The sequence below is a fragment of the Archocentrus centrarchus genome, chromosome 13, assembly GCF_007364275.1.
Source record: "Archocentrus centrarchus isolate MPI-CPG fArcCen1 chromosome 13, fArcCen1, whole genome shotgun sequence".
In the NCBI taxonomy this organism is placed as follows: Eukaryota; Metazoa; Chordata; class Actinopteri; order Cichliformes; family Cichlidae; genus Archocentrus; species Archocentrus centrarchus.
Genome location: NC_044358.1, coordinates 11,502,560 through 11,525,587, shown reverse-complemented (window position 1 = coordinate 11,525,587; position 23,028 = coordinate 11,502,560). Strand labels below are relative to the sequence as shown.

At 41.7% G+C, this 23,028-nt stretch overlaps 1 protein-coding gene across 2 annotated transcripts in view; it reads right to left on the bottom strand.

Annotated features, from left to right (window-relative positions):
- Nucleotides 1–1,650: 1,650 nt before the first annotated feature.
- Nucleotides 1,651–23,028, bottom strand: part of tyw1 (tRNA-yW synthesizing protein 1 homolog (S. cerevisiae)) — a 49,197-nt gene continuing 27,819 nt past the window's right edge. Inside the window, exons 14-17 of one of the 2 annotated variants that reach the window (XM_030745303.1) lie at nucleotides 19,547–19,657; nucleotides 8,053–8,220; nucleotides 2,398–2,668; nucleotides 1,651–2,161 (exon numbers count right to left, since the gene is read on the bottom strand). In XM_030745303.1, coding sequence (XP_030601163.1) covers nucleotides 2,447–2,668; nucleotides 8,053–8,220; nucleotides 19,547–19,657 — 501 coding nt within the window. In that variant the 3' untranslated portion in view covers nucleotides 1,651–2,161; nucleotides 2,398–2,446. Of the gene's footprint in view, nucleotides 2,669–8,052; nucleotides 8,221–19,546; nucleotides 19,658–23,028 lie in introns of both variants that reach the window. The other variant, XM_030745302.1, reaches the window with a different exon arrangement.

Below are 23,028 nucleotides of genomic sequence, written 5' to 3'. Positions count from 1 at the left end.
AGAGTCCAGCCTGATGACGCCACAGTTTCACGTTCTTTAAACAGGAGCTCCACCTCCGAGGAGCCTAACGACCTAACATGTCTAGATAAAATATGTGTATATATACTGGCATAAGACTCGCATCCAAAGAGCTATTACCCATCAGCACAACCCCCAAACCTTCTAACCATCTGCAGGCAGATTCTCACTCAGGATATTTCTTTCACTATGAACTACAGTGACACGTACAGTTAAACAAAGCTGGAAATAACTGCAGGGTCAACTTAAAGCCAGGCTCTTGGATGTGTTTTTTGTTTGTTTTTTTTACATACTGTACTTTCAGACTAAAATTCACGTATGGCAATTTTAACACAACTCTGTGAAGGACAGTTTGTATCCATTACAAACTACTGGTACTGCTTTGACAGCTATTGCTGACGTGCCCCACCATTTTCTCAGGAAGCCATCTGCTTCTTGTTGAATGAAAAGACTTTTTTTAGTTGCAAAATGAAAAAAAAAAAAAAAAGAAAGAATCCTATTATGTGCAGCAGAGCCATCCACCTACTCTCGTATAGAAGCAGGAAAGCAGACAGCTCTTTTCTTTTGTCTGTGGTAACTGCAGAATGAAATCAAGATGAAGTGATGCAGCTCTTAGTTTGCCCCGGGACCTCCACGCTTCTCACATCGCAGGGAATTATGAGCTTCTGCTTTCTTAAGAACAGTTTAATAATTAGATTGTGTCTGACCTTCACTTATTTATTGCATTAAATAATCACAATCATATGCACGTGGCCATATCTTAAAAATGTAAGAATACTACAAATCCTCCCCAAAAACTGTATGAATTGATGTGTTTTGCAGTTTTCAGCCATAACTCCATATTTATGTACTCATAATTCATATATTTTTCCACATGGGATAAAAAACAGACATTAGATTTTGGAAATAATTTCTGAACAGCTGAACACATTTTTGAGTTTTATGTACTTTGCTGTGTTATTGTTAGCTCGCAGACTAGAATTACAGCACTCTGCAGAAGTCTCGAGCCACCCCCATATTTTTATATTTTCCTTCCAAAGAGTCATTTCTTTTTTTTAAAGTGGTCTTAAAATAGTTCTCCAGGCTTTCTGAAGGTTTGCAAACATTTTTCTTTGGACATTGGCTGCTTTTTCACTCATTTGCAGGCCAGTCTTTGTAGCTGACTATTTTCAAAGGAATGTTTGTGCGTTTAAGCCGCTGAACATGACGTGTTGCTGTTAGGCTCTCACTTTAGCAGCCGTCTCGTCACATCGTTGTTTCCCCAGAAACATTTCTGTTGTGCTTTATGTGCTTTTGCAGCATTTTTGCTGGTGCTTTCCTCAGTTGGAGTGTGTCTGACCTCTCAGGACCACTGCAGCTTCTGCATTGTTCTGACATGCTGAAGATAAGATGGTGCACATAACTTGAGCCTTATTCTGGTTTATCTCTGTGCCCAGTGTTGTGTAAACTGAGATTCAGTAATGATACAGGACTTCATGCTGTTGTTGAATTTGGTGATTTTAATGTTTTCTTTCTTAAAATGAGATTCAAAATAGTGACACACCTTTACCTGCTTTATTATATGAAACATTTAACCCTTTCTGTGAGACTAGATTCCCTTAAATGACCACAAAAGACTGAAATACACAGGTCTTATTTTTTAAATATTGCCTTTAGTAATTCACATCATACCTGTCTGAAAGATAGACCCAAGCTACATTTTCTTCCATCCAGTTATGGAGAACTGAAACCAGGCAAAGCTGACAGAGAGGAGAGACAGTACAACATACGGACATAACATTGCAAGAAAAAAGCATTAAGAAGCCTGTGCTGCAAAAAGGCAGCCTCGACGCTCCGCTCTCACTGCTCGAGTCTTTCACTTCTAAGAAAAAACAACCAGAGTCCGAATGAGTAGGAGGAGGAGCAAAGGTGCCTGGGAAAGATGTGGAGCTCCCAAGGACAACATGAGGAGAAATATAGGCACAATATTCCTCACATGCCAGGCTTGTCCTGTGTTGTGCAGTTGCAGCATTAGAATCTGGATTTACAAGCATTAGAAATGAAGCTGGAGATAAAGCTGAACCTAGCAGTGGCTGCAACAATGGAAAATATTGCCACTGCATTCTTAAAGGGATCAATGACATTTATAACGATGCATTCAAAAAGTGGGTGAATTAAAGATGCAGGCACATGTATTAAGTAAAAGAAGCAACTATATCAATATGGAGGGAAACTTCCAGAAAATAAGAGTGAGGGAATTTCTTCTGGTCTTTGGCTGATGCCTAAATAAATCAAATATCAGAGAAATTAAACAAGGTAGAAAGTCCACATGAGGAGGGCGTCAGCTGTGGACACACACACCCACCCACCAGTGAAGCTCCAGGAGGATAGCATTAAAAACAACAAAGCCTAAATTCTCAGGTATCTCTCTGTTTTTCCCTCTCATCAATCAACATCCTGTGATGTCTTTGCTTTTGTTGCGTCGTTGGAAACGTGTCTCAGCAGGGTCAAAACCTTGCTCTTGGGCTCCGAACAGCGCCCAGCTGGGAGTCTTGGCCATGTAGTCCAAAGCAGAGAAGCTCTGCTGTCCTCCGCTCTCATCGTAAGCCTGGACGAGTTCCTGAAAACGTTCATAGTCGATCCACGTCCACCACTCGCCGTCCACCTTGAACTAAAACCACAGAAATGAAAAGACAGAAAAATGAGGTTGTAGATGAGCAAGAATCAGCAATCCGGGTCGAGTTTATGGATGTGTCAGTGGAAACTGGACGCTTTGGCAAATCTGTTACTAAGGCTGTTTGCAATTCAATATTAATTTAGGAGATTAATCTTGAAATCATCCCTAATCCAGCTGAAGATTTAACCCACAAAAAAAAATAACAGTGAAAGAAAGAAGCTTAACAAACAAAGGTTTTAGCCTAGATAAAGCATATCATCTTTAAAATTTGGATTATTACAGCCACCTGGTACCATGTGTGAAAGATGATTTAAGAGCTTCTTCCTCTACATTCAACACTGGCTGCAAGTTGAGCCTTTCTTTAAATGGTGGGATTCATAAACTCCACCGCCTCCCCTCCAATCCCACCACATGTTTTATCAATCACTGCTTCTTTCTTCATCACCAAATTTGCCATCCATCTCACTAAAGAGGAAAAAAGGAGCAGAGATAAATGGACAGGGGGGCATGGAGCTAAAAACAGTGTATGTGTGTGTGTGTGTGTGTGTGTGTGTGTGTGTGTGTGTGTGTGTGTGTGTGTAGCACACTAACTACCAGGGAGAGAACAGCTTGTGTGTTTGACAGTGAGGGAAGAGCCTCCAACATCATTCGCTCAGCCTGCCTGTTTCCCCTGACGAGCACAGTGGGTGAAGAGTGTGACCTGCACTTTCCCAGCATGCAACAGTGCTCTCTGTGTGATACGATACCATGTTTTCCTTGTTATCAACAAAGGTGGGAAAGACTGAAAGGAAATGGAGGGCAGGCAAAGAAGGAAGCACGCGTTATATAAACCAAACTTCTCTGAAGTTTACCCAGCAAAGTTAAAGCGGTCCTTGAAGACTTAAACTTTTTGACATGCTGTAACTGGATGCAAAATGTCACCATGTTGTCATCAGGGACAAATACTGTGCTTTAGCACTCAGCATTTTAAATCCATTTCAGGTTCAGCGCTGCATTAGCATGACCCCCCATGAGTGCACTTGGGCATCAAACTGCTCCTACCACGGAGGGGGGGGGGGGGGGTCATTGATCTGACCACTTGACGATGCCTCACTGAGGGAGAATGGCACTAAGCATTTGAACACAGCCTATAGATGACCCTCGGCCACTAGAGGAAATCTGCTTGCTGCATTTCTAATAAGCCTTGGAAGGCTATAAATAATGAGAGTATCGCCTGTTGGGAGTTAATGCTGCGGCAGTGAAAAAGGACAATATTTGTTTAGCGGCATCTCGGTAAACAATTACTTTGTCTGTGAAAGCAAAGCTGTGCTGCCTTAGAGGAGAACAAGGCAGCAACGGAGGTGGCTTCATGTGAGAACACGCCACTGAGCAGCATTACCTGTCACACGACCACTGAGGAGTACCTTACCTTCACACACACTGTCACTGCAAATGGATGGAAGACCATTCAATCTTCTGTTTAAGGATTACAACCAAATGGAGACACAGTAAACTCTGTAAATGAGATTTCTACTGTGCTCAATAGAGGGGAAAACAATAGTGTCAAATTATGTTGGATCCATGCGGCTCTTTGACTATGAAGAGGGAGGCAAACAGAGAGGCACGTGTGTGCAGTCCTGCAAAAAGTCAGCTGCACATAGCCCGTTATTAATGAAGCTACGCACATGTCAGACTCTAAGATGTTAAAAAGCTGGCTTGAAGAAATGTGGGGAAAAAGACCAAAAATGTGTGAGACGCAGCAATAATGGCTGCAGGGAACAACACTTGACTACAAAGTATTTTGTCTATTAAGGCTTCAGTCTTCACGGTGCAGCTAAAGGAGCAACGACATGAGAAACAAAGCAAGCTCTGCACCTCCAGATTACCAACACACTGCCGTGCTGGGTGCCTTATACAGCCCAGTGTGGAAAAACTTCATTAAAAGCCATCAAATGACAGCTTCAGGGGAGACGGCTAAAATATCCCACTCTGAGAGACGGACGACGGGAACGTCCAGACTACAGAACCGGAATTAAACCGGTGCAAAACCACCAGAGGCAGAATCAACTATCCAGGAGGAGCCGTACTCTGTGGAGGAGCTGGTAGAATTTGTCAAAGTAAACAAACAATACAAAATGAAACAAACAAACAAACAAAACCCAATATAGTGTAAACGATAAGTTTCATGATGAAACAACAAAATTAGACCTAATTTCCATATGTGGTGTGATCATGAAGCTAGTGCTGACAATCATCATTGACTAACATGTTTGCTCCTGCTCTGTAATAAGAGGTCTCCCTGTTTTCAGCTCAGAGACTAAACTGTCTGACAAAGCTCTGACTGACTGACTCTGAGACGACTGCATCTCTGTGAAGGGACTCATGGATGTTTTTGTTCCCTACATTTATAATAAATGATCACACATATGATGTAAGGTTTGACTTCAAAAGGAATGACTTCATTTAGACTTTGAAACAAAAACCGAGCAGTCTGCTGACAGCACCTGCTGTAGTCAGGTGATGGAGTCTTTTAGAAAGACGAGGCTGATTTGTGTTTCGACAGTTTTTGTCGTTGCACCACACTCTTACAGAGATGAAACCGAGATGGATGAAAGCAGACGGAGAATAACTGAGAAAAGATGGGGGAAGGGAAGGAGAGAAGAGAGAAAAGGCTGGCAGGGAAAGTCAAATGAGGGATTCAAAGAGAGAGAAATGCCCACCAATTGCTTCAAAAGTAACTAATGATGATGATGTGTCATTGCAAGGAGGATCTACTGCTAGTTGCTATAGAGAACCAGACACACATATATACACACAGCCACAAAGTGAGACTGATGTGCTTCCCTGTGATGCATAATAAACTCTGCTGTTATATAAGTTGACATAAAACCTGAAGGAATTCATATTCTGATTCCTCTTCCTGCCACACAAAGATTTTCAGACCCCCGAAGACACGTAAGCCAAACAGACTCATTCACAAGAGGAACCTAAAAATGCCTTCAGTCTGCTGGATTATTGATGAATGCCCAGAGACACACGGGTAAATATTTACACAGAAAGAACTGAAGGTTCTAGTTTGCATTAAATTTTTATTTTATTCTCATTTCCCTCTTTACTTTGGTCTATGCAGGTGCTCCGGTTACAGTGTGACACCGCTGCACCGGGTTGTGATTGCGTACTGATTTTGATAAACACATCTACACAGTGACCTCCATGAATCACACATCAATTTACAGTTAACTGTGAAACAGCATAAAAAGCAACACATGGCTGGTCTCGCTGTTATGTTTTCATGAGAAATTAAAATGTTTAAAGTAGCAAAACCAATAATTTGACTCTAACTTCAGGTACCTTGGAGAGCGCTGCAGAGATCCACCTAAGCCAGGTGCTGGCTTTAAACTGGTGCTCTGGTATATCCAGAGGCAGGATTATCATCATCTCTCATACATGTGAATTCATACCAACTACTCTGGATTTGATGGGGTGGATAAAAACAACAATAAAAGGCTGTTCCTGAGTCAACACACTGATGGGCTGCGTTACAGTGCACAACACACACGTGCACGTGTTTGAAGGTAATCTCCTGTCACTTCCTGAAAAGGCAGCTTTTTTAAATGTGTTTTCTACGTTTTAGTCTGAATAAAATAAACATGATTTGCAAATCACTGTAAACTGACTCAGGTGTGCAGTTTGCATGTTTTTCCCGTGTTTGCACAGGATTCATGTGAGTAAAATAAAAATTTAATGCAAACTAGAACCTTCAGTTCTTTCTGTGTAAATATTTACCTGTGTGTCTCTGGTTAGGTAAAAACAGTCATTTATAAAGTGGTTACTTAAATGGGCACAGCTGAGTTTGTGTTGATGAGAGAAAGATAACGTGACACAAACACATAATATCTCCTGTGTATTTGTATATCTATGTTTATCTGTATGAAGCCAAATCACCTTTTAGAATAAATATCTCAGAATCTGAGAACAGAATGACAACGTTAATGTTCATAAATCATTTAACATATTCACCATTATGAGTAAGAATTTAACATCCTAACATTTCCTAACTATTTGAAGTACAACAACTTCTACTTCAAATAGTTTTAATAAATATTTGTGGCCATAATGTGATTCCAAAGAAGAGCAAAGATAAAAATGTACAGGGTCTCCTACAAGTCAATGTCTCAGAATGGCAGCGTAATTTATGCATTGCTTTCTACAACATTAGAAACATAATGATAATAACATAAGCCACAGGGCTCACAAGACTTTCCAGACCTAATAATGTGTCGCTAATGTTACATTGCTCCTCATTGCTATCTGACAAGTTAGTCCCACCCCACAAGTTGATGAGATTAATAACAATCTGTGGCATAGTTTCAAGAAGCTCAGACAATATTTATTTCTATCCAGAGTTGCATTCATTTGTCACCATGACCCAGTACTGATGATGGGACAGTTGGACTGCTGTGTCAAGTCTTAAATTCTGGACTCTGCGGGGGCTAATCCATGTGTGAAAACGTTGTCTCCTGTTCCCTGGACCACTGTTTCACATCCTGGCATTGTGACACGCCCACGCCTCATCACTTTATCCACCTCTCTTCTTACCTTGATGTGCCCATCGTGCTGGAACAGAATAAATCTGAACTTATGACACCAGATGACCTTTTTTCATCGCTCCAAAGTCCAGGCTTTATGCTCCCTAGTAAACTGAAGACTAGCCTCAAGAGGATAAGGAGTACCGGTACTCCTAAAACAGAGTTTCTACTATGAGTGTATGTGTTTATATTATGGGCCGGTGCGGGTGCCTTGTTGGCTGTCTTGAGTCATCCTTCATTAATTACTGCCGGACAGCTGCCGCGTCAGAACCCGACACTGAGTGGTACGTTCTAGCACGTTTGCTTCTGTCAAAGTAAAAGCCCCCTGATGGTGGGATATTTTGAAAAGAGGGCAGACCAAACTATAAATTATGAAACAAATAAAAATCAAAATAACAATTTGAAAACTTGGAGTCTGCAGTGAGCTACAGGGAAAAAAAAGCAGCCATTAAGCTGCACGTCTTTAATGTTAATGATCCTTTTTGATATCTATGCCTTATGCACCTTGACGGCATCACCTGATGATAACATATCTTACATCTGAAGTTCAAAGCAGTTTTTTTTAATGGAGTCTCGTCTCTGAGTTCTACTCTTTCTTTAATCTCTTCAGTGAACTGATGCTCTGTAATACTGCAAAGCAATATTTTACAAAGGGAAGCTCAGTTTCTGTGGAGACTGAACATGCTTTAAGCAGGATACAGTTTACTTTAAGTTATGCATACAGTAGTTTAAGTTTCATGGTTCACTGTCAGACTTCAGGTCTGCTTAAATCCTGTAGCTTTGTATGCACCTCTGAGGCTGAGCTCTTACCTTGGTGTGTGCAATGAGCAAACAGTTTGAGTGCTCGTGCTCGCAGGCAATCTCATACTCGGGCAACATGTCAGCCAGCTGCTGAACGAAGGCGACCACTTCCTGGTGCCAGGGAACGTTTGCCATGGTCAGACTGCTGGCAGAGCTCTCCCCGCAGTATGTCACACCCTGGAGACACAAGAGCACACAATCAGAAATTAATGACAGAAAAAAAAAGATTTACAGTTTTTTTTTTTGTTGTTTTTTTTAAAAATTTATTTTTACCCCAAAAATACAGAAAAGAGAAACCATGCAAAACAAGGACAAAAGGTTCCTGCACACAGCCTTTTGTCTCCATACAAAGGCCTCACTCGATTGATTGACAGACGTATGTTTCAGTGCTGTTTGTCTGTCAGCACGATCACACAAACTACAAGGCCAGCATTCACAGAGGCTGTTTGAGATGCTGAGCAGAGGAAGAAGCAGTTACAATTGAGATCGTATCTGAATCAGTAACTTTAACATTGCAAAATGGCCCAAAGGCCTCGTTCACCTCCTCCATTACAGAGCACTGCAGTACCTCCACTTTACTTCTTTTCTTTCTTTTTTTAATACATGAATAGATTTTCTGAGAAACATGATATTTTAGGGTTGGAAAATAAACAATCAAAAGCAAATATTCTTGCTTTCATTAAAGCATCAATACTGAAAAGTACTGAGTGTGAAACATCCAAGACTGGAAAATGCAGACTCTTAAACATTTACTTTGGATACTGTGGACAGGTATGGTTTTCAAGTATGTGCCAGTAACCAATAACGTGTGAGACACTGTAGGATGAGATCAAATACTTTCCTGAGAAAACAGAACAACATTATTGCTGGAAATTCTTTAGCGTACAATTCTCTTCCTCAGCGAGCCAAAGCAGACCAAAAGTTTAACCTGAGGAGACTCACCACAGAATGAAAATCTCTGCTGAAAGTCAAAAAATGAAAAGCTACAGACTGAAGTTCACAAACACATAAAAAAGAAAGCAGTCAGGTTTGGAGACAAAGTTCTGTGAACTGATGAGAAACAGCCTTTTATCAGAAAAACGGCAAACAGCTCATGAACCAAATCGCTTCCTATTTCGTTTCTTCACTGATGAATACAGGGCGACACAGGAACCCTTCGTGTTCTCACATCCACACATGTAAAACTCCTTGGATGACATCATCATCTCCAACTCCAGGCCTCGAGGGCCGGTGTCCTGCAGGTTTTAGATGTGTCCCTGATCCAACACACCTGAGTCAAATGGCTGAACGACCTCCTCAGTATGCAGTCAAGTTCTCCAGAGTCCTGCTAATGACTTCTATATTTGACTCAGGTGTGTTGGATCAGGGACACATCTAAAACCTGCAGGACACCGGCTCTCGAGGCCTGGATTTGAGGATCCCCGATCTAGCAGGACAACGGCTGTAAACTCAGAGCCAACGCAACCACAGAACATCCGCTGTGACCGAGTCTCATCAAGCTGCACCCAGTTCCTGCGTTTGGCTCCATGAGGACAGTGACTGACAGCTGATCAATGACTCTTTATTTAGTGAGTTTTATCATTCATTTGACCCCGATGTTTCTCTGTCTAGCTAATGTTCATTTGGTGCGACAGACTTGACACGCAGCAGCAACTGGTTATCACTAGCAAACCTCGGAGTTGACACATAATTACCATTTGGCTGGTGAGACAAATCGAAGTGAAAAAGAATCTGGCCTTGGCCACTAAAATCAATGGAAACAGCAGGCTGAATGCTGATTAATAGTGTACTGCAGTAACAAGTGATGAGGAGGGAGAGGCGCAGGGGAAGAGAACAGCCCTGCTGCAGACTAAAAACCCATGCCCTCCGACATAAGACCTCCATCAGCAATTACATTTATCATTAAGTCTGTGGGGGCCATCATAGACTCAAGTATTATGACCTAAGCTCGAGCTTCTTAATTATTGCATGGGTCAAGCTGTTCCGTAGGTCACAGTTTACTGTATTTAAAGCCATCACCAGAGACAAAGACCATTAAGCCAGACGGTCCTTTGTGTTAACAACTTGCTCTCACTGTTAGAGGCTTCACACCAAAGTCATTGTTGAGGTCACAGACACAACTGATTTGCAGGGGCTTGAATCTTTGAATCTTCAGCCTCTTAGAGCCTCACATGCAGAGCAGAGGAAGAGATCAGGGCAGACATTAGGGTTTAACTAATGTTTGCATTAGTACTTACTCAAATATGAGCAAGACTTTCAGAAAAACTGTCCCATATAATTGCAAAAAAGGGGACTCAGATGTATTATGATTATAGACATGACAGAAACTGTAAAGAGTCAGGTGCAAGATGTTACCTAAAACCATTTAATATGGTTTGCATAGAGCAAAGAATCCACAGCGCACAATATTTATATACATAACTGTTGAAATCTTTGCACAGAGCAGAACATGGACTGCTCACACGGCTTTGCATCAGAGAACTCTTAAAGTCATGAACAGCAAAGAGCCAAAGCAGCAGCGTCTCTGTGGTTTTCTTCATTCTCCGAGGTTTCTGCTTTTTTTGCAATATGTACAACTGTGCTGAATTATAGTGTAGAGGCTGTCCTGAATAATAAGCAATGCAGTTTATGCTTGTAGACTAGGCAGCTGTTTTCTAACTATGGAACCAAAGCCATACAAATGCTTTGCTTCAGACTCTTATTTGCAGTTTTCCCTTTGATGCAAACATGAATAAATTAAAACTGTTCTTGTGCCAACATTTTCTCACCAAGTTTCAAACTGTGTAAATGCAAACATGCATATATTCTGCATAGCCTAGAGCCATAGAAAAAAAAACTCAGCCATCATAACTGTCTAACCTCAACCAAACTAACCAAAACCCGACTCCAAATCTTAAATTTAACCCTAAATCAAATCTGATTTAGGAAAAGGACCTACAAAAAAATGTCCCCACTGCCACGAGTCTGAATGGTCCTCACAAAGATATCCATCCAAGTATGTGCACACAGACCACCTGCACGCCAGCGAGCTGTACTCGAGCCAAGGCAGCAGCTGTGCTACCGTAATTCTCTGATCTGCTGGCCAGGAACAGCGTCTGATCCTCACACAGGTATGTCTCACAGAGGAAAAACAAGAGCATGTGTTTATGTATCTGTAGGCCTGCACCAACAAATGTTTGTGAACATGGTAAAAATAATCTCCAAGTACAAATCCATTTCCTTTTTTGGCTCTGATTATTGCACACTCTGCAAAAATAGAAGGAAAACAGCATTTGCTATAAATGCAACGATAGATGTGTGAGCAGACTGACCCAACCAGCCACCGCTTATTGTAAGTCCTACAGGTTTATGCTCCTGTGATGACTAACTGCATAAACTTTAACTAATAAAAAAGTAAAAGTGATTCATAATAATTTTAATGTTTCTTATAAGGTTTAGAGACAGCCAGTGAACCTAATAAATGTTAATACCTAAAGACAAACACTCCATTAGCCACAAATGTGTTCTAAGACATCAGTGTAACTCACACCTGAGCAGGATTTAATGTTAAAGACTGAAGAGAATGAGCTGAGTCACGTTTTACAGTGTTCCTCAAGTATGATAAATAATCGTAAATATTTCACAGATGTCATTATTTAAATTCTCTCTTCTCTTTTCAGCTGCCTCCATCTCATCCTATCCCAGCATCCTCCTCTGTCACACCAACCCTCTGCACGTCCTCTTTCTCTGCATCCATGAACCTCCTCTGAGGTCTTCCTCTTTTCCTCCTGCCTGGCAGCTCCATCTTCAACATCCTTTGTCCAGTATATCCACTCTCCCTCCTCTGCACAAACCATCTCATCCCTGTGTCTTTGCAGCTCGGCTTCCTGTTTTCCTGTTCGTGCCGCCATCTACAAACCACGCATCATAGCAGGTCTCACTAAAAGCTTCTGCTGGCTGCTCGCTTCAGCTCCTCACAAGGGGTCACCACAGAAGATGGATCTGCATTTTTGATTTGGCACAGATTTTTTACATCAGATGCCCATCTATTATTTAAAAATTCTCCTGCGAGCTCATTTTTTACTGTTTAAAAATTTGAATCCTATCTTTTAGAGTCTATGTAGTTAAGTAGGACCCAAAGAAAAAGCCTTGAGTACTAATTTGGCTTCTACAAATAATCTCTTTGACTCCGACCACTGAAGAAATGATGTCCTGGGAAGTTAAAACAGCTGATGCTTCACCATTTAAAAAAAAAATCCACAGAATCAACTGAGAAGCTGTAGGTAGGCGACCTGTGAAGCCAGCTGTGAGCTGCAGCCATTCGTGACCATAATCTGACCTCACGTGTCTTGTAGGGCTGATTGCAAATTCACTGCACCAAAAAGTTAATACTGAGTGCAAAATTTCTTTGTGTTGGGTTTGGAGAGACAGGAACTGGGTGGCTGAGGGCAAGCACAGTGGGAACGTTGTACAGAATTGATGGGAGACCTTGGAGTTATCAGCCTTGCCCGGAGGCCTGCTGAATAAAGATCAACCATTCAGGACTCCGTATAAATCATTGGGAAGGGGCCTGGGCAGGAGGAGAGTGTAATAGGAAGAGATGGGGACAGATCTTTGAGATATGTGGTAGAAATGAATAAAGTATACTGAGTGGGAGAAATGGAGCTAAAGAATAAGGGTCAAATAATCTATGTCTTTCACCTTTAATGGAAATCATGAATGTTGATCATTGAGGCCTCACTCACACTGCGCAGCACATCCCTGTGTGCTTTCACCAAATGCATCTCAGTACGCTTCCACGCTGGCCTAACTCTTCCCTCAGTCTGTCTCTGTAATCCAGAGACTGTGGCAGGTACGTGGTATCAATGCTGCACTGAGATGATAAATCACACACTGGACAACTGAACAGAGGATGGTAAACCATACAGGCTGAACTAGTAATTAATGGGTCAATAATGCTGCTGCTGGTGATGGTGGACACGCACACCGGGATGCAATTCATCATTCTTAAAGATCCACAATTCATCTTAATTAATGCACGCTATACACACACACACACACACACACACACACACACACACACACACACACACACACACACACACACACACACACACACACACACACACACACACAGCACTGAAGCTGTTCTGATGGCTCAACAACTATTGAAAAAAATGTCATGTGATGGCAATTAAGTCAACTTTAGACAGATTTTTTCAGTTTCTAAATGTTTACAATCATAATTACAGTAACAATGTCATAAAGTGTCCCACCTCTACTTTATTTACAGTGTTTACGTCTGCTGCCTGTAATCTCAGTCTGATCCACAGACTTCTGCAGTCAACTTCTTCAGCTCTAAGTTTAAATGAGACCTTCTTGTGTTCTGTGTGTGTTTTTTAATGTGGTCTTGAGCGACAGTTCTTCCGGGTTTTTGAAGTTATTCCAACATTTTTCTTTGCACACTGGCTGCTTTTTCACTCATTTTGAGTAAAAACACACAATTTGATTCCAGTTATAACAAATACCAAAGACAAAGTTTCACAGGTATAAAACTGCACCAACAAGGTGCAAAGACCTATCAGGCTAAAATGGCATATCTTGGCAAGGTGTGCACTGTGTCCTGAAAAAAAAGAGGAAACTAGACAAGAGTCATTGTTGAAGAATAAAGGTGATCATACCAAAGCTTGTTAGAACTGTACAAACTCAGTCTTTGCCTTATACGCATCTCCGTGTATGTCTACATGTGTTTCAATAATTCCCATTTTCCCAGCCAAATATAAAGAAGTGAAGGGTGGCTCAAGACTTTTGCACAACACTGTAAATCTATGAAAATAAGAGTTCACATTACTATAACTACTAAAGCCATTTAAAGGGGACTATCCTACTAATGCCCGAGCAGGCCCATCAGTCAGCAGTGAAAGCTAATTTGAGAGCTGGTGATATGATGACAAAGCAATTCTCTCCATCATGCTGTCACTAATCCATCCTGAGATGTACTAATTACTGGGCTCATGATGCTAAAGTCGATATCTTGCCCATAGCTGCAAGCCGCCAGAGGAGTTTATCTGCTCTGTAAGGGACGATATACTCTTCATCGCAGGAACAGGGGAAGAGGAGGACGGGAAGATAAGAGGGTGACAGAGAAGATAATTAAGGGAGAACAGATAAAGATTTTACAGTGTGAGGGAGAGTTCACCCTGAGACCGACCTGTGAGAGACACAGCTTAAATTATTAACTGTTAGGATGAGGCAGAGATTTCACCGTGATTCTCAAAGATCTGAAGGTCAGACTTTGAGAGACCGAAATTATATATCTATCTATCTGTCTTTATACAATTACAAATGTACAAGTGGATATTGGACAAATGCGGGCACTGAATAGAGCAATGAAACACCACTGTCACAATTACCACAGAGTGTGGCTGTGTTTGTGAGGAAGCAGGGCTCAAACTAGTGTTGGAGAAGTTAAGAATTTCTCGTATTTATATATGTATATATTTCCCATATTATGAACCATCTTGGTATACAGCAACAGTGCTAACCACTGCACCACTGTGCAGCTATATTGATAACATGGAAACAGTTTTATTATTTTCAACACAGGCGTGCACGTGACAGTCTCAACGCCACATATAAAGCATTTGCTCATCATGCGTCACCTTGGAGCTGATGGTTACAGGTTATTCCAGGCTCTGGTTATGTGCATAACACCGTAACGTATTTACCACCTCATCGTGTCCTTCAGTCCCTTTGGTAGTCACTTCAAATGCTAGCCTCAGAGCTGAGGTAAGGATAACAGTGCAGAATTTCATTACCTTTTCATGGTCTCTGGTTACAATGTCACTGCTGGTCTCGCGTATGGTCCTACAGAGATCTGAGAGTGTGCTTTTATTGGCTGCCATGTTTATACACTCAGCACGGAGCTCAGGCATGAAAAACTGTCATGCAAACTTTTGATGTGTTTTGCTTTCATTAAAGAAAATAGATGCAAATATATTGGAGGAAGAAAGCCAAAAATATTTAATGTGAAAAAAGACTTATTATTTTAAGGTGAATGAGAAGACCACGTTTGGCGGTTTCCTCTCCACTACAGTGCTCCCCACTGTCTTGTTAATGTTCTGCTCTCTTCAATATAATAAAATGCCAGGTAGTGTTGGGTCAATACAGACTCCTGTGAGAAAACTTCCATAAAAAAAAAAGTCAGTCTCAGTGGACAACTTGGATTGATAAAGGAGCCCATCATAAACTCAATCATGCAGCAAAGACTTGCTTGAAGCGCAGTGCTAATTACTTAAGGAGCAATAAAGCTCGGCAAGCAAAACAAACTCTGCATAATGTATCAGAAAGAATGAGAGGAGATCCAGATGGGGATCCTTTAATTGCCACACAGGTGGTTGGATTTTTGCACACACGGAAAATAAAATGCTTTTTCCTCTGCAGCACATGTCAAACAAGCTATAAAAGAATTAAAAGGATGGAGAAAAGTTCAAATGAGCATCGGTGTGTCACTACATAACTTTAGACAGCAGAGACAAAGATCAGGTAAGAGTAAAAAAAAGAAACAACTCACAGAAGTGTAAACTGGATGTGCTGAGAGCTAAAAAAAAAAAAAGGACAAGTTCATCTACATTTGTGAATCTGAATCTTTACAATCCTCTGAACCAACATAAAGTATGACGTCTACAATCTAACGCGCTCATACCAAACTGACAACTTTACCTGCCTGCAACTTCCTGTTCCCTGCAAAATCTTCCACTGTTATTATGGTGATGGATATTTCACGTCCCTTTGGGAACTCTCGACAAGCTTGACATTAATGCTCTTAACCAATCCCGGTTTCTAAATGAGTCAGATTATAACCTCAGAGCAAGGCATATTAATCTATCCAAAGACATATTAGTCAAAGATGGAGGCTTTAAAAGGCTCGGTTTAGGTGAAAGATGGCCCATCTCACCAAGTTCTGTGCCAGAACCTGACAGATGATCTTTTGTCGTCCCAGCCTGTCAACCAAATACAGAAAAAGCTGATTTATTTGGAAATCTGAAGGATAAAGTGGAACCACAGGGATGAATTTCGCTATTGGTGAGCAAAACGTTAAAAAAAAAAAAAAAAACTAGAACAAAACAGACCTGATCTTATGCCAGGCAGGTCTTTGTCATATTAACAATTATGTTCTTCACAGTTACATAAGAGATGGAGTCTAAAGAAAACAAAATTAAATGCCTTCTTAATGAGTGCTTGAGCTAATCGTCACTCGCCTGCCTTTCTGCTTATAGTGCGATGCTGGCTAAATGATAACACCCAGACGTGCTACAGTGTCTGGTGTGAACAGCTAAATCAATCGGCTGCTCAGGTCAAGAGCAGCATTACTGACAGTCCCTGTTACACTTGTGTCCCTGCACAGGTTGTTTATGACAAATTTTTTTTTTTGCACATTCAGCAACAGCAGAAACACAAAACATCAAGAGGGAGAGGACACGAGTGCTGCAAAGCATCATCTCACATTCTCTCAGTGAAGCTGGCAGAAGTCAAGAATGTGCACCAAGATAGCAGAACAGGCACATTTCTGTCTTTGTAAGTGTCACCAGGCCTGCTTCACTCCTGCTCAAATATGCCATCATACCTCAGCGAGCAGATATGTCCCTGCTCTACTCTATAATTTACTGTAACCTGAGAAATATAGTCTAATACAGGAACATACAGCTTAATGAAACAGGACAGGGCTTCCTGATAGAGGAAAGACTGTAAATGGTCCTGATCTCAGTTATATCCAACATGTTTGGCATCACAAGGTATTGTTGGTGTATGCTCAGAAATCATGAAAAACCTGAAAATGTAAATGAACGGTGAAATATAACAAATGATAACACTTCGATCCTTGATGACTGCAAACTTCACAGTCATGATATCTGAACCCAAGTGAATCTGCAAAGTGTGGGCAACAGTGGAGTGACTGCAGGTGGGCCAGAACAAGTGAGCTAAAATAAATAAGTAAATAAAATGTGTGCACTGAAAAAGGAAAAGATCCTGAATAAAGCCTCAGGATTTCATTTTCTGAAGACACAAAGACGGTACTTCATCTTAGGCTCATTTGGTGAGTTTCGATTCAAGGTTTGAGAAGATGTGGCAGTCTTAAACTTGGAAACGTATACCGCCTCTCTCGCCACATGAGGCCCGGCACTGTGGTGCACCAGGACGGTTGGTCCCCCGGGACCCTCCGCACCAGCGTAGGGTCTGACGATGATTCCAAGGGTTTCATCCTGATACCTGATGGCAGTCGGGGTGCCGTTGCCTAGCCTGTAGAGGTCTGTGTGTCCCTCCATGGATATGTCTCCCCAGCTCATCAATCACTCCCCTTCAAGCTAATCATGCTTAACAATGTTACAGGCAGCATAATGTTCACCACGGCTTCTCATCTGTGAAAAGCACAGGGCACCAGTGGTGGACCTGCCAATTCTGGTATTCTATGGCAAATGCCAATCAAACTCCACGGTGCCGGGCAGTGAGCACAGTGCCCACTAGAGGACGGTGGCCCTCAGGCCACCCTCATGAAGTCTGTCTCAGAGACATTCACACCAGTGGCTGCTGATGGTCATTTTGTAGCTCTGCAGTGCTCTTCCTGTTCCTCCTTCCACAAAGGAGCAGATACCAGTCCTGCTGATGGGTGAAGGAAGGAAGGATGGACAGATTGGCATAGTTGTGGTGGACAAGCAGAGGAAGAAAGCCATAGTGATACATGCAGCAGTACAAAGTGATGGCAACATCAGGAAGACCAAGACATGGAAGGTGAAGGTGGTCTCTGTGGAAATCGTAAGACTCGGAGCAGTGACCCCCAAACTGAGGTCTCTGTTCAGAAGAGCACAGTCCTAGGAACAGCTAAGATACTGTGCAGTGCACTCAAACTATGCTCTCTCTCTCACACACAAGTGCTTTAATTACTGACCTCCCTCACCCATGCTCGAGTAAGACATTTAACCCCCATTTGCTCTTTTCTGCTGCCGGCTCACACAGAAGACTTTGCTTGTAAAAGGCAGCTCCCAGGTGTGATTCAGTGTAACTGTGGGCAGGCTGCTACTGAAAGACCATTCAGTTCAGCAAACCCAGCCTGGGTAAATGAAGGTTAAAGAAAGTAATAGCTGCAATAGCTGTGAGCAGTGAGATCCCGGTGGAGACTGTGCTGTGGTCGGACTCTTTAAAAAGCCTGCACCCTGGATTATGAATGAGAGGATGTGTGGAAGCATTCCCATGTGGGACTGTGTGCAGCGAGAGGCACAAGATGAATATTAACTGTCTGTGGGAAGCCTCGCATCTCTTCTTTTGCCTTCATATCAGGACACTGAAGATAAGGCACATGTAAGGTGTGTCTTGACACACAAGCTTGCGTGTAAATTGATCAGGTTTTTTTCCATTTGATTAATAAAAGTGTATTTCATCCTCTGTTAAACTGAGTTTTATGACAAAGTTTGTCTTACATGCCTGCAGCGTGCTTGCAGAAGCAGGCCTTCTGGTTCGTGGCTGTCATGTGTTTAGTCACTAAATCTGCCTCATTTGTCTCCATCTATGCACTGGGGAGCTTTTATAATCACTACACCCCGAAAGAAATAATGAAATCACAATGCAGGAGCTAGAAGATATAAACAAATATTTTCCAGTGCGGAGTCATTATGTGACATAAAACAGATTTGTGTTTTGGAGCATATATTTCATGCAGTATAAACGTGGTGCAAATAAAAATGAATTAAACATGAAGTAAACCTGCACTGCAAGTGTGTGCTGACAGATTTTATGGTGTAAGCTGTGGGATTAGAGAGCAATCATTTTTTATTTTTTTACATCATCAACTGAGAAAAGCCTTTTTTCATACATACTTCCATAAAGGTGCTCCTGTCAGGCAGGCTGCTCGCTTGCACCTCTGTTCAGTATGCTCCAAACCTTTTCACCTCTACAGGAGAAAACAGCAGCTTTTTGGAGCATAAACACAATTTCAGGGAAACGCTCCATCCCAGCTGCCTGTTAGTCTTCCTGCTACTAACAGGCGAAAGACGTCCAGGATCCAGATTTCGGTTCTACCGCCAACACGACTCGTATCGTGCTTTGATGTGATGCTCTTAATAATGAACAGACACTTGCACATTTGTCACTATGACAACCGCATCTCATACTGCCACCATGTGCCCCCTCCCACACTATTAATACCATGCCTGCTAAATGACCAGGGGTAAGGTCAGTGAATGTGGTACACAATTTATCCAAGTTATAGAGTGACAAGACCTGTTAACGTTTTACAAACGATTAGATGAACAACCACCATGCTATACTACATATCTATATACTATAATCTGCAAGGTGTTTCACCTGAACTGTATTCAGCTACAGACATGAAGAGAGGAGCAAATATTAAAAGAACCAAAACAAACATCAAAGCTCAGTGGAGGAAAAAAAACAAGGAAAAACAAAAAAGAAAAGATTAAAGAAGCAACACAACGATGATACATGCTGAGATAATGTTGCTAAATCCTACCTTGACCTCAATGAAGTCTGGCTGGCCCAAAGCGATGAGCTCCGAGTACGCCTGCATCTCTTCCACGTTCCAGGCCTTGACTAGTGTCAGTCTGTACACCGTCCTCTGTCTCTGCGCGTGAACAAACAGAGGTTTGGGAGCGATGTAAGGAGGTCAAAAGTGTGAGAATATCTATGATATTCAATAAAGAGATGTCATATTATCAATCTTGTATCGTCAGTATGAATTTATAAAACCTGCAGCATAAAGTGTTCAAAGCTCAGAACTGCTCAACAGATTCTGAAGCAATAATATATTTGGATACTGAAAAACACTAAAAAAAAAAAATCATCTTTATAGCTGAATCCACAGTTTTTTAGCTTCTTTGTGTAGAATCTTCATTTGAATTAGTTAGAACAAGCATGCAGTGCTTTCCCCTGGCACACACACACACACACACACACACACACACACACTGGTATAAAAAAATGATGATTCATCTCAAACTTTTGAACGTAACCACTTTTTTCCGATCACTTCCTGTGACAGTGTGTCATCACCAACATCTGTTCTCTGTAGGCAACACAGCTGCTCACAGATGTCCTGTCAGCTACCTTATTTCCTCCTTGGCATGGTTACTGTCCCTGTGTTGCAACATAAGACACCTGTTATATTCTTCACTGTGTAGCACTTTTCAAATTCAATTCACAATACTTTGCACTACAGATGCAACACTTGCCAAAAATCTCCACAAAATGCTGGTCCTCCAGCAGCACTGCAGGTGAGTGAATAGTGGACGGTGTGAAATGAATACAAAGCTGCTGCCAGCACCTTCAGCTGTTCAGCTTCAGTGTGTATAAGCTATGTGAACAGAGGGGGGAGAATTATAAAAAGGCACGCCACAGATGAAATGCTGTTTTCGGCAACCACCTTTAAATTTTAGGACTTTTTTTTTTCTCTTCTGAGATTGAAGCAAGACAATAACACAGTCCTAGCTGCCACAAAAGGTCCACACGGGCCCTAAACTGAGCTGCTTGTTATGAAAATATTCACTTAAATAAAGCAAGATGAATTATTTAAGAAGATTTTAAAATGCATTATCTTAACATAATGCCATCTGTCAAGCTACTGGATGTACTAGGCATCAGATGTGCTGAAAGCAGGAAATATAGGCAAGTTGTGTTACGGCCCCTGACAGTTGTTATGACTGCTTCAGAGCAATTCCAACGCAGCAGGTCACAAGTCTACCTACAGAAGCCCACTCTGCAGCTTACAGCACTTATAAGGGTCTGCTGTTCGGATGCTGGGCCTGAAAGCACAGGATGCATTTAGAGGTCTCGGGATATTCAAGCCTCTGTGAGTTAGAACTCTCTCAGCAGTCCAAAGGCTACCTGCATTAACACTGGGGAGGTTTAAATGTTTAAACATACATAAAAATTATATATGGCTTTGAACTGAAATCAAGGATGAGAATATCCGAGCTGCATCTGGTGATTTTTCCCAGGTACATGAACGTAGCAAATATGTTCACAGTTCTGTGGTGTAGAGTCAGGATGCAGATGCTGTTTAGCAGTGGAATATGAATTATTGGCAAAGTGATAGAAAAGAAAAGAATCAAGGAACAATGGAACATGACAAAGACTCAAGTAAACAAGAATGAGAAAAGAGATGGCACCCTCTCCCTCATTTCCTCTCCATCTCCCTCTTGCACTGAAAGGTTATCTCTAACACTAGGTCCTTTCAGCCCAACAGGGAAGGGGATAATTGGCCAGTGGAAGCAGGGAGGTGAGGTATTTCAAGCTGTCTCTATTCCAAATCCAACACTGAGGCACAACTCTATCAATCCCAAGTGCACTGGCAGCGAGGCCAAGTGGAGGAGAGGAGGAGAGCTGTCAAACAGAGAGCATAGAGGATAAGCGCTCAGGAGGGATGGAGAGACAGCCCACTATGAAATAAAGACTTACGAACAGGGAGGTGAAGGGGGTGGAGGGGGGCTGGCAACAAAAAGGTTATTTTTGGACACTGCACACAGACATGCCGACTAATCACAGAGAGGTGTACACACGCAAGCACAGACGTACAGGTACAACCACCAGAATGACCTGAATAACACGATCTACGACGCTAAATTACCCCGGCGTCTGTGGCAAAAACACTTATGGTATATTATGCAAAAACTCACTTAATGACATCATAGTTAAATGATGTATAAAATATGCACAATGCGTATGAAGCGCTCTCCTTTCATTTTATCCATCCTGAAATAAGCCTCACATTTTACCACCCTGCCACCTGAAGGATCAAAGGACATACGCAGTAGCATTAAAATGATCACGCTTTAAAAACAAGTAATATAATACAATACACGACATTTTAATGACAGAATTGATTCCAGTGAAAAACCTATGGTTTCCTATAGGTAATGACGAGGTCTGCAGATTCGACTGTTTCACAGAACAGTGTGCACATTTTCAAAATACTGAGATTGCAGGGCGTGGTCAGTGAGCGTGCCGCTGGGGTAGAAAGTGCCGTTCTCTGGCTGAACCAAGGTTTCTGCCACACATCTTGCCTAAGCTTAATTATACTTCAGGAACTTGGAGAGTTAGCACATTAAAGGAACACACACACTATACTGTGAAGACCTGCATCCATTTAGTTTCTAACAATGTCCCCATAGGTATCATATACTGTATATGAATATGTATGTATGTGTATGCTGTGGTTAGCATTTATTGTTAAGCCACTGAAACACTTAATTATATCTCATCCTCATTATATAATAATCAGACGTGCAGTTATAGCACACTCATATTTTCTTGCTGTGGTCGGGTGAAGCTGGTGATCTGGATACAATTAGAGTGCAATGATCACTAGCAGTTTGCTTCAAACCAAGCACTCAACAAGACCTCAGGCTGAGCAGCACTAATGAATAAGTCCCAGCATGCTGAAGCTTTAACCATGAGGATGCAGGCTCACCACAGACTCTGCTGAGAGAGGATTTTTCACATTTTAATTCGTTGCTGTCTCATGCTAAAAATGATTCAAATGTTTTTGTAAATGTATTTATTATTAAAACCTGGAATCGAATATCAAAATCTGTGTTACGACTGCTTGCTAGAGAACCGTATTTCAGTTCAGATGCCTCTCATTATCTTAGATCTTAGAGGTGATCTATAGAAGCTGCCCAGTGGCCTTAATAATTCCTAAATAGAGGAAGTTTGGAGTAACCGGGACTCTTCTTGGCCTGCAGGCTAAGAGTGAGAGAAAAGCCATGGTAGATCAAATTCTCCATCATCACTGGCTGAACTGCAGCCCAAACCATGACAGAGCCTCCACTGTGTTTTACAGATGGCTGCAGACGCTCACTGTTGGGCCTCTCTCCTCACCTCCTCTGTACATACTGAAGATTTGAATCAGAAATTTGATCACTTCTTAAGACCCATTGCCACTGATTTTAGTCCAGTTCCTGTTCAGGTACGAGAATCGGAATAAAAATGAATGAT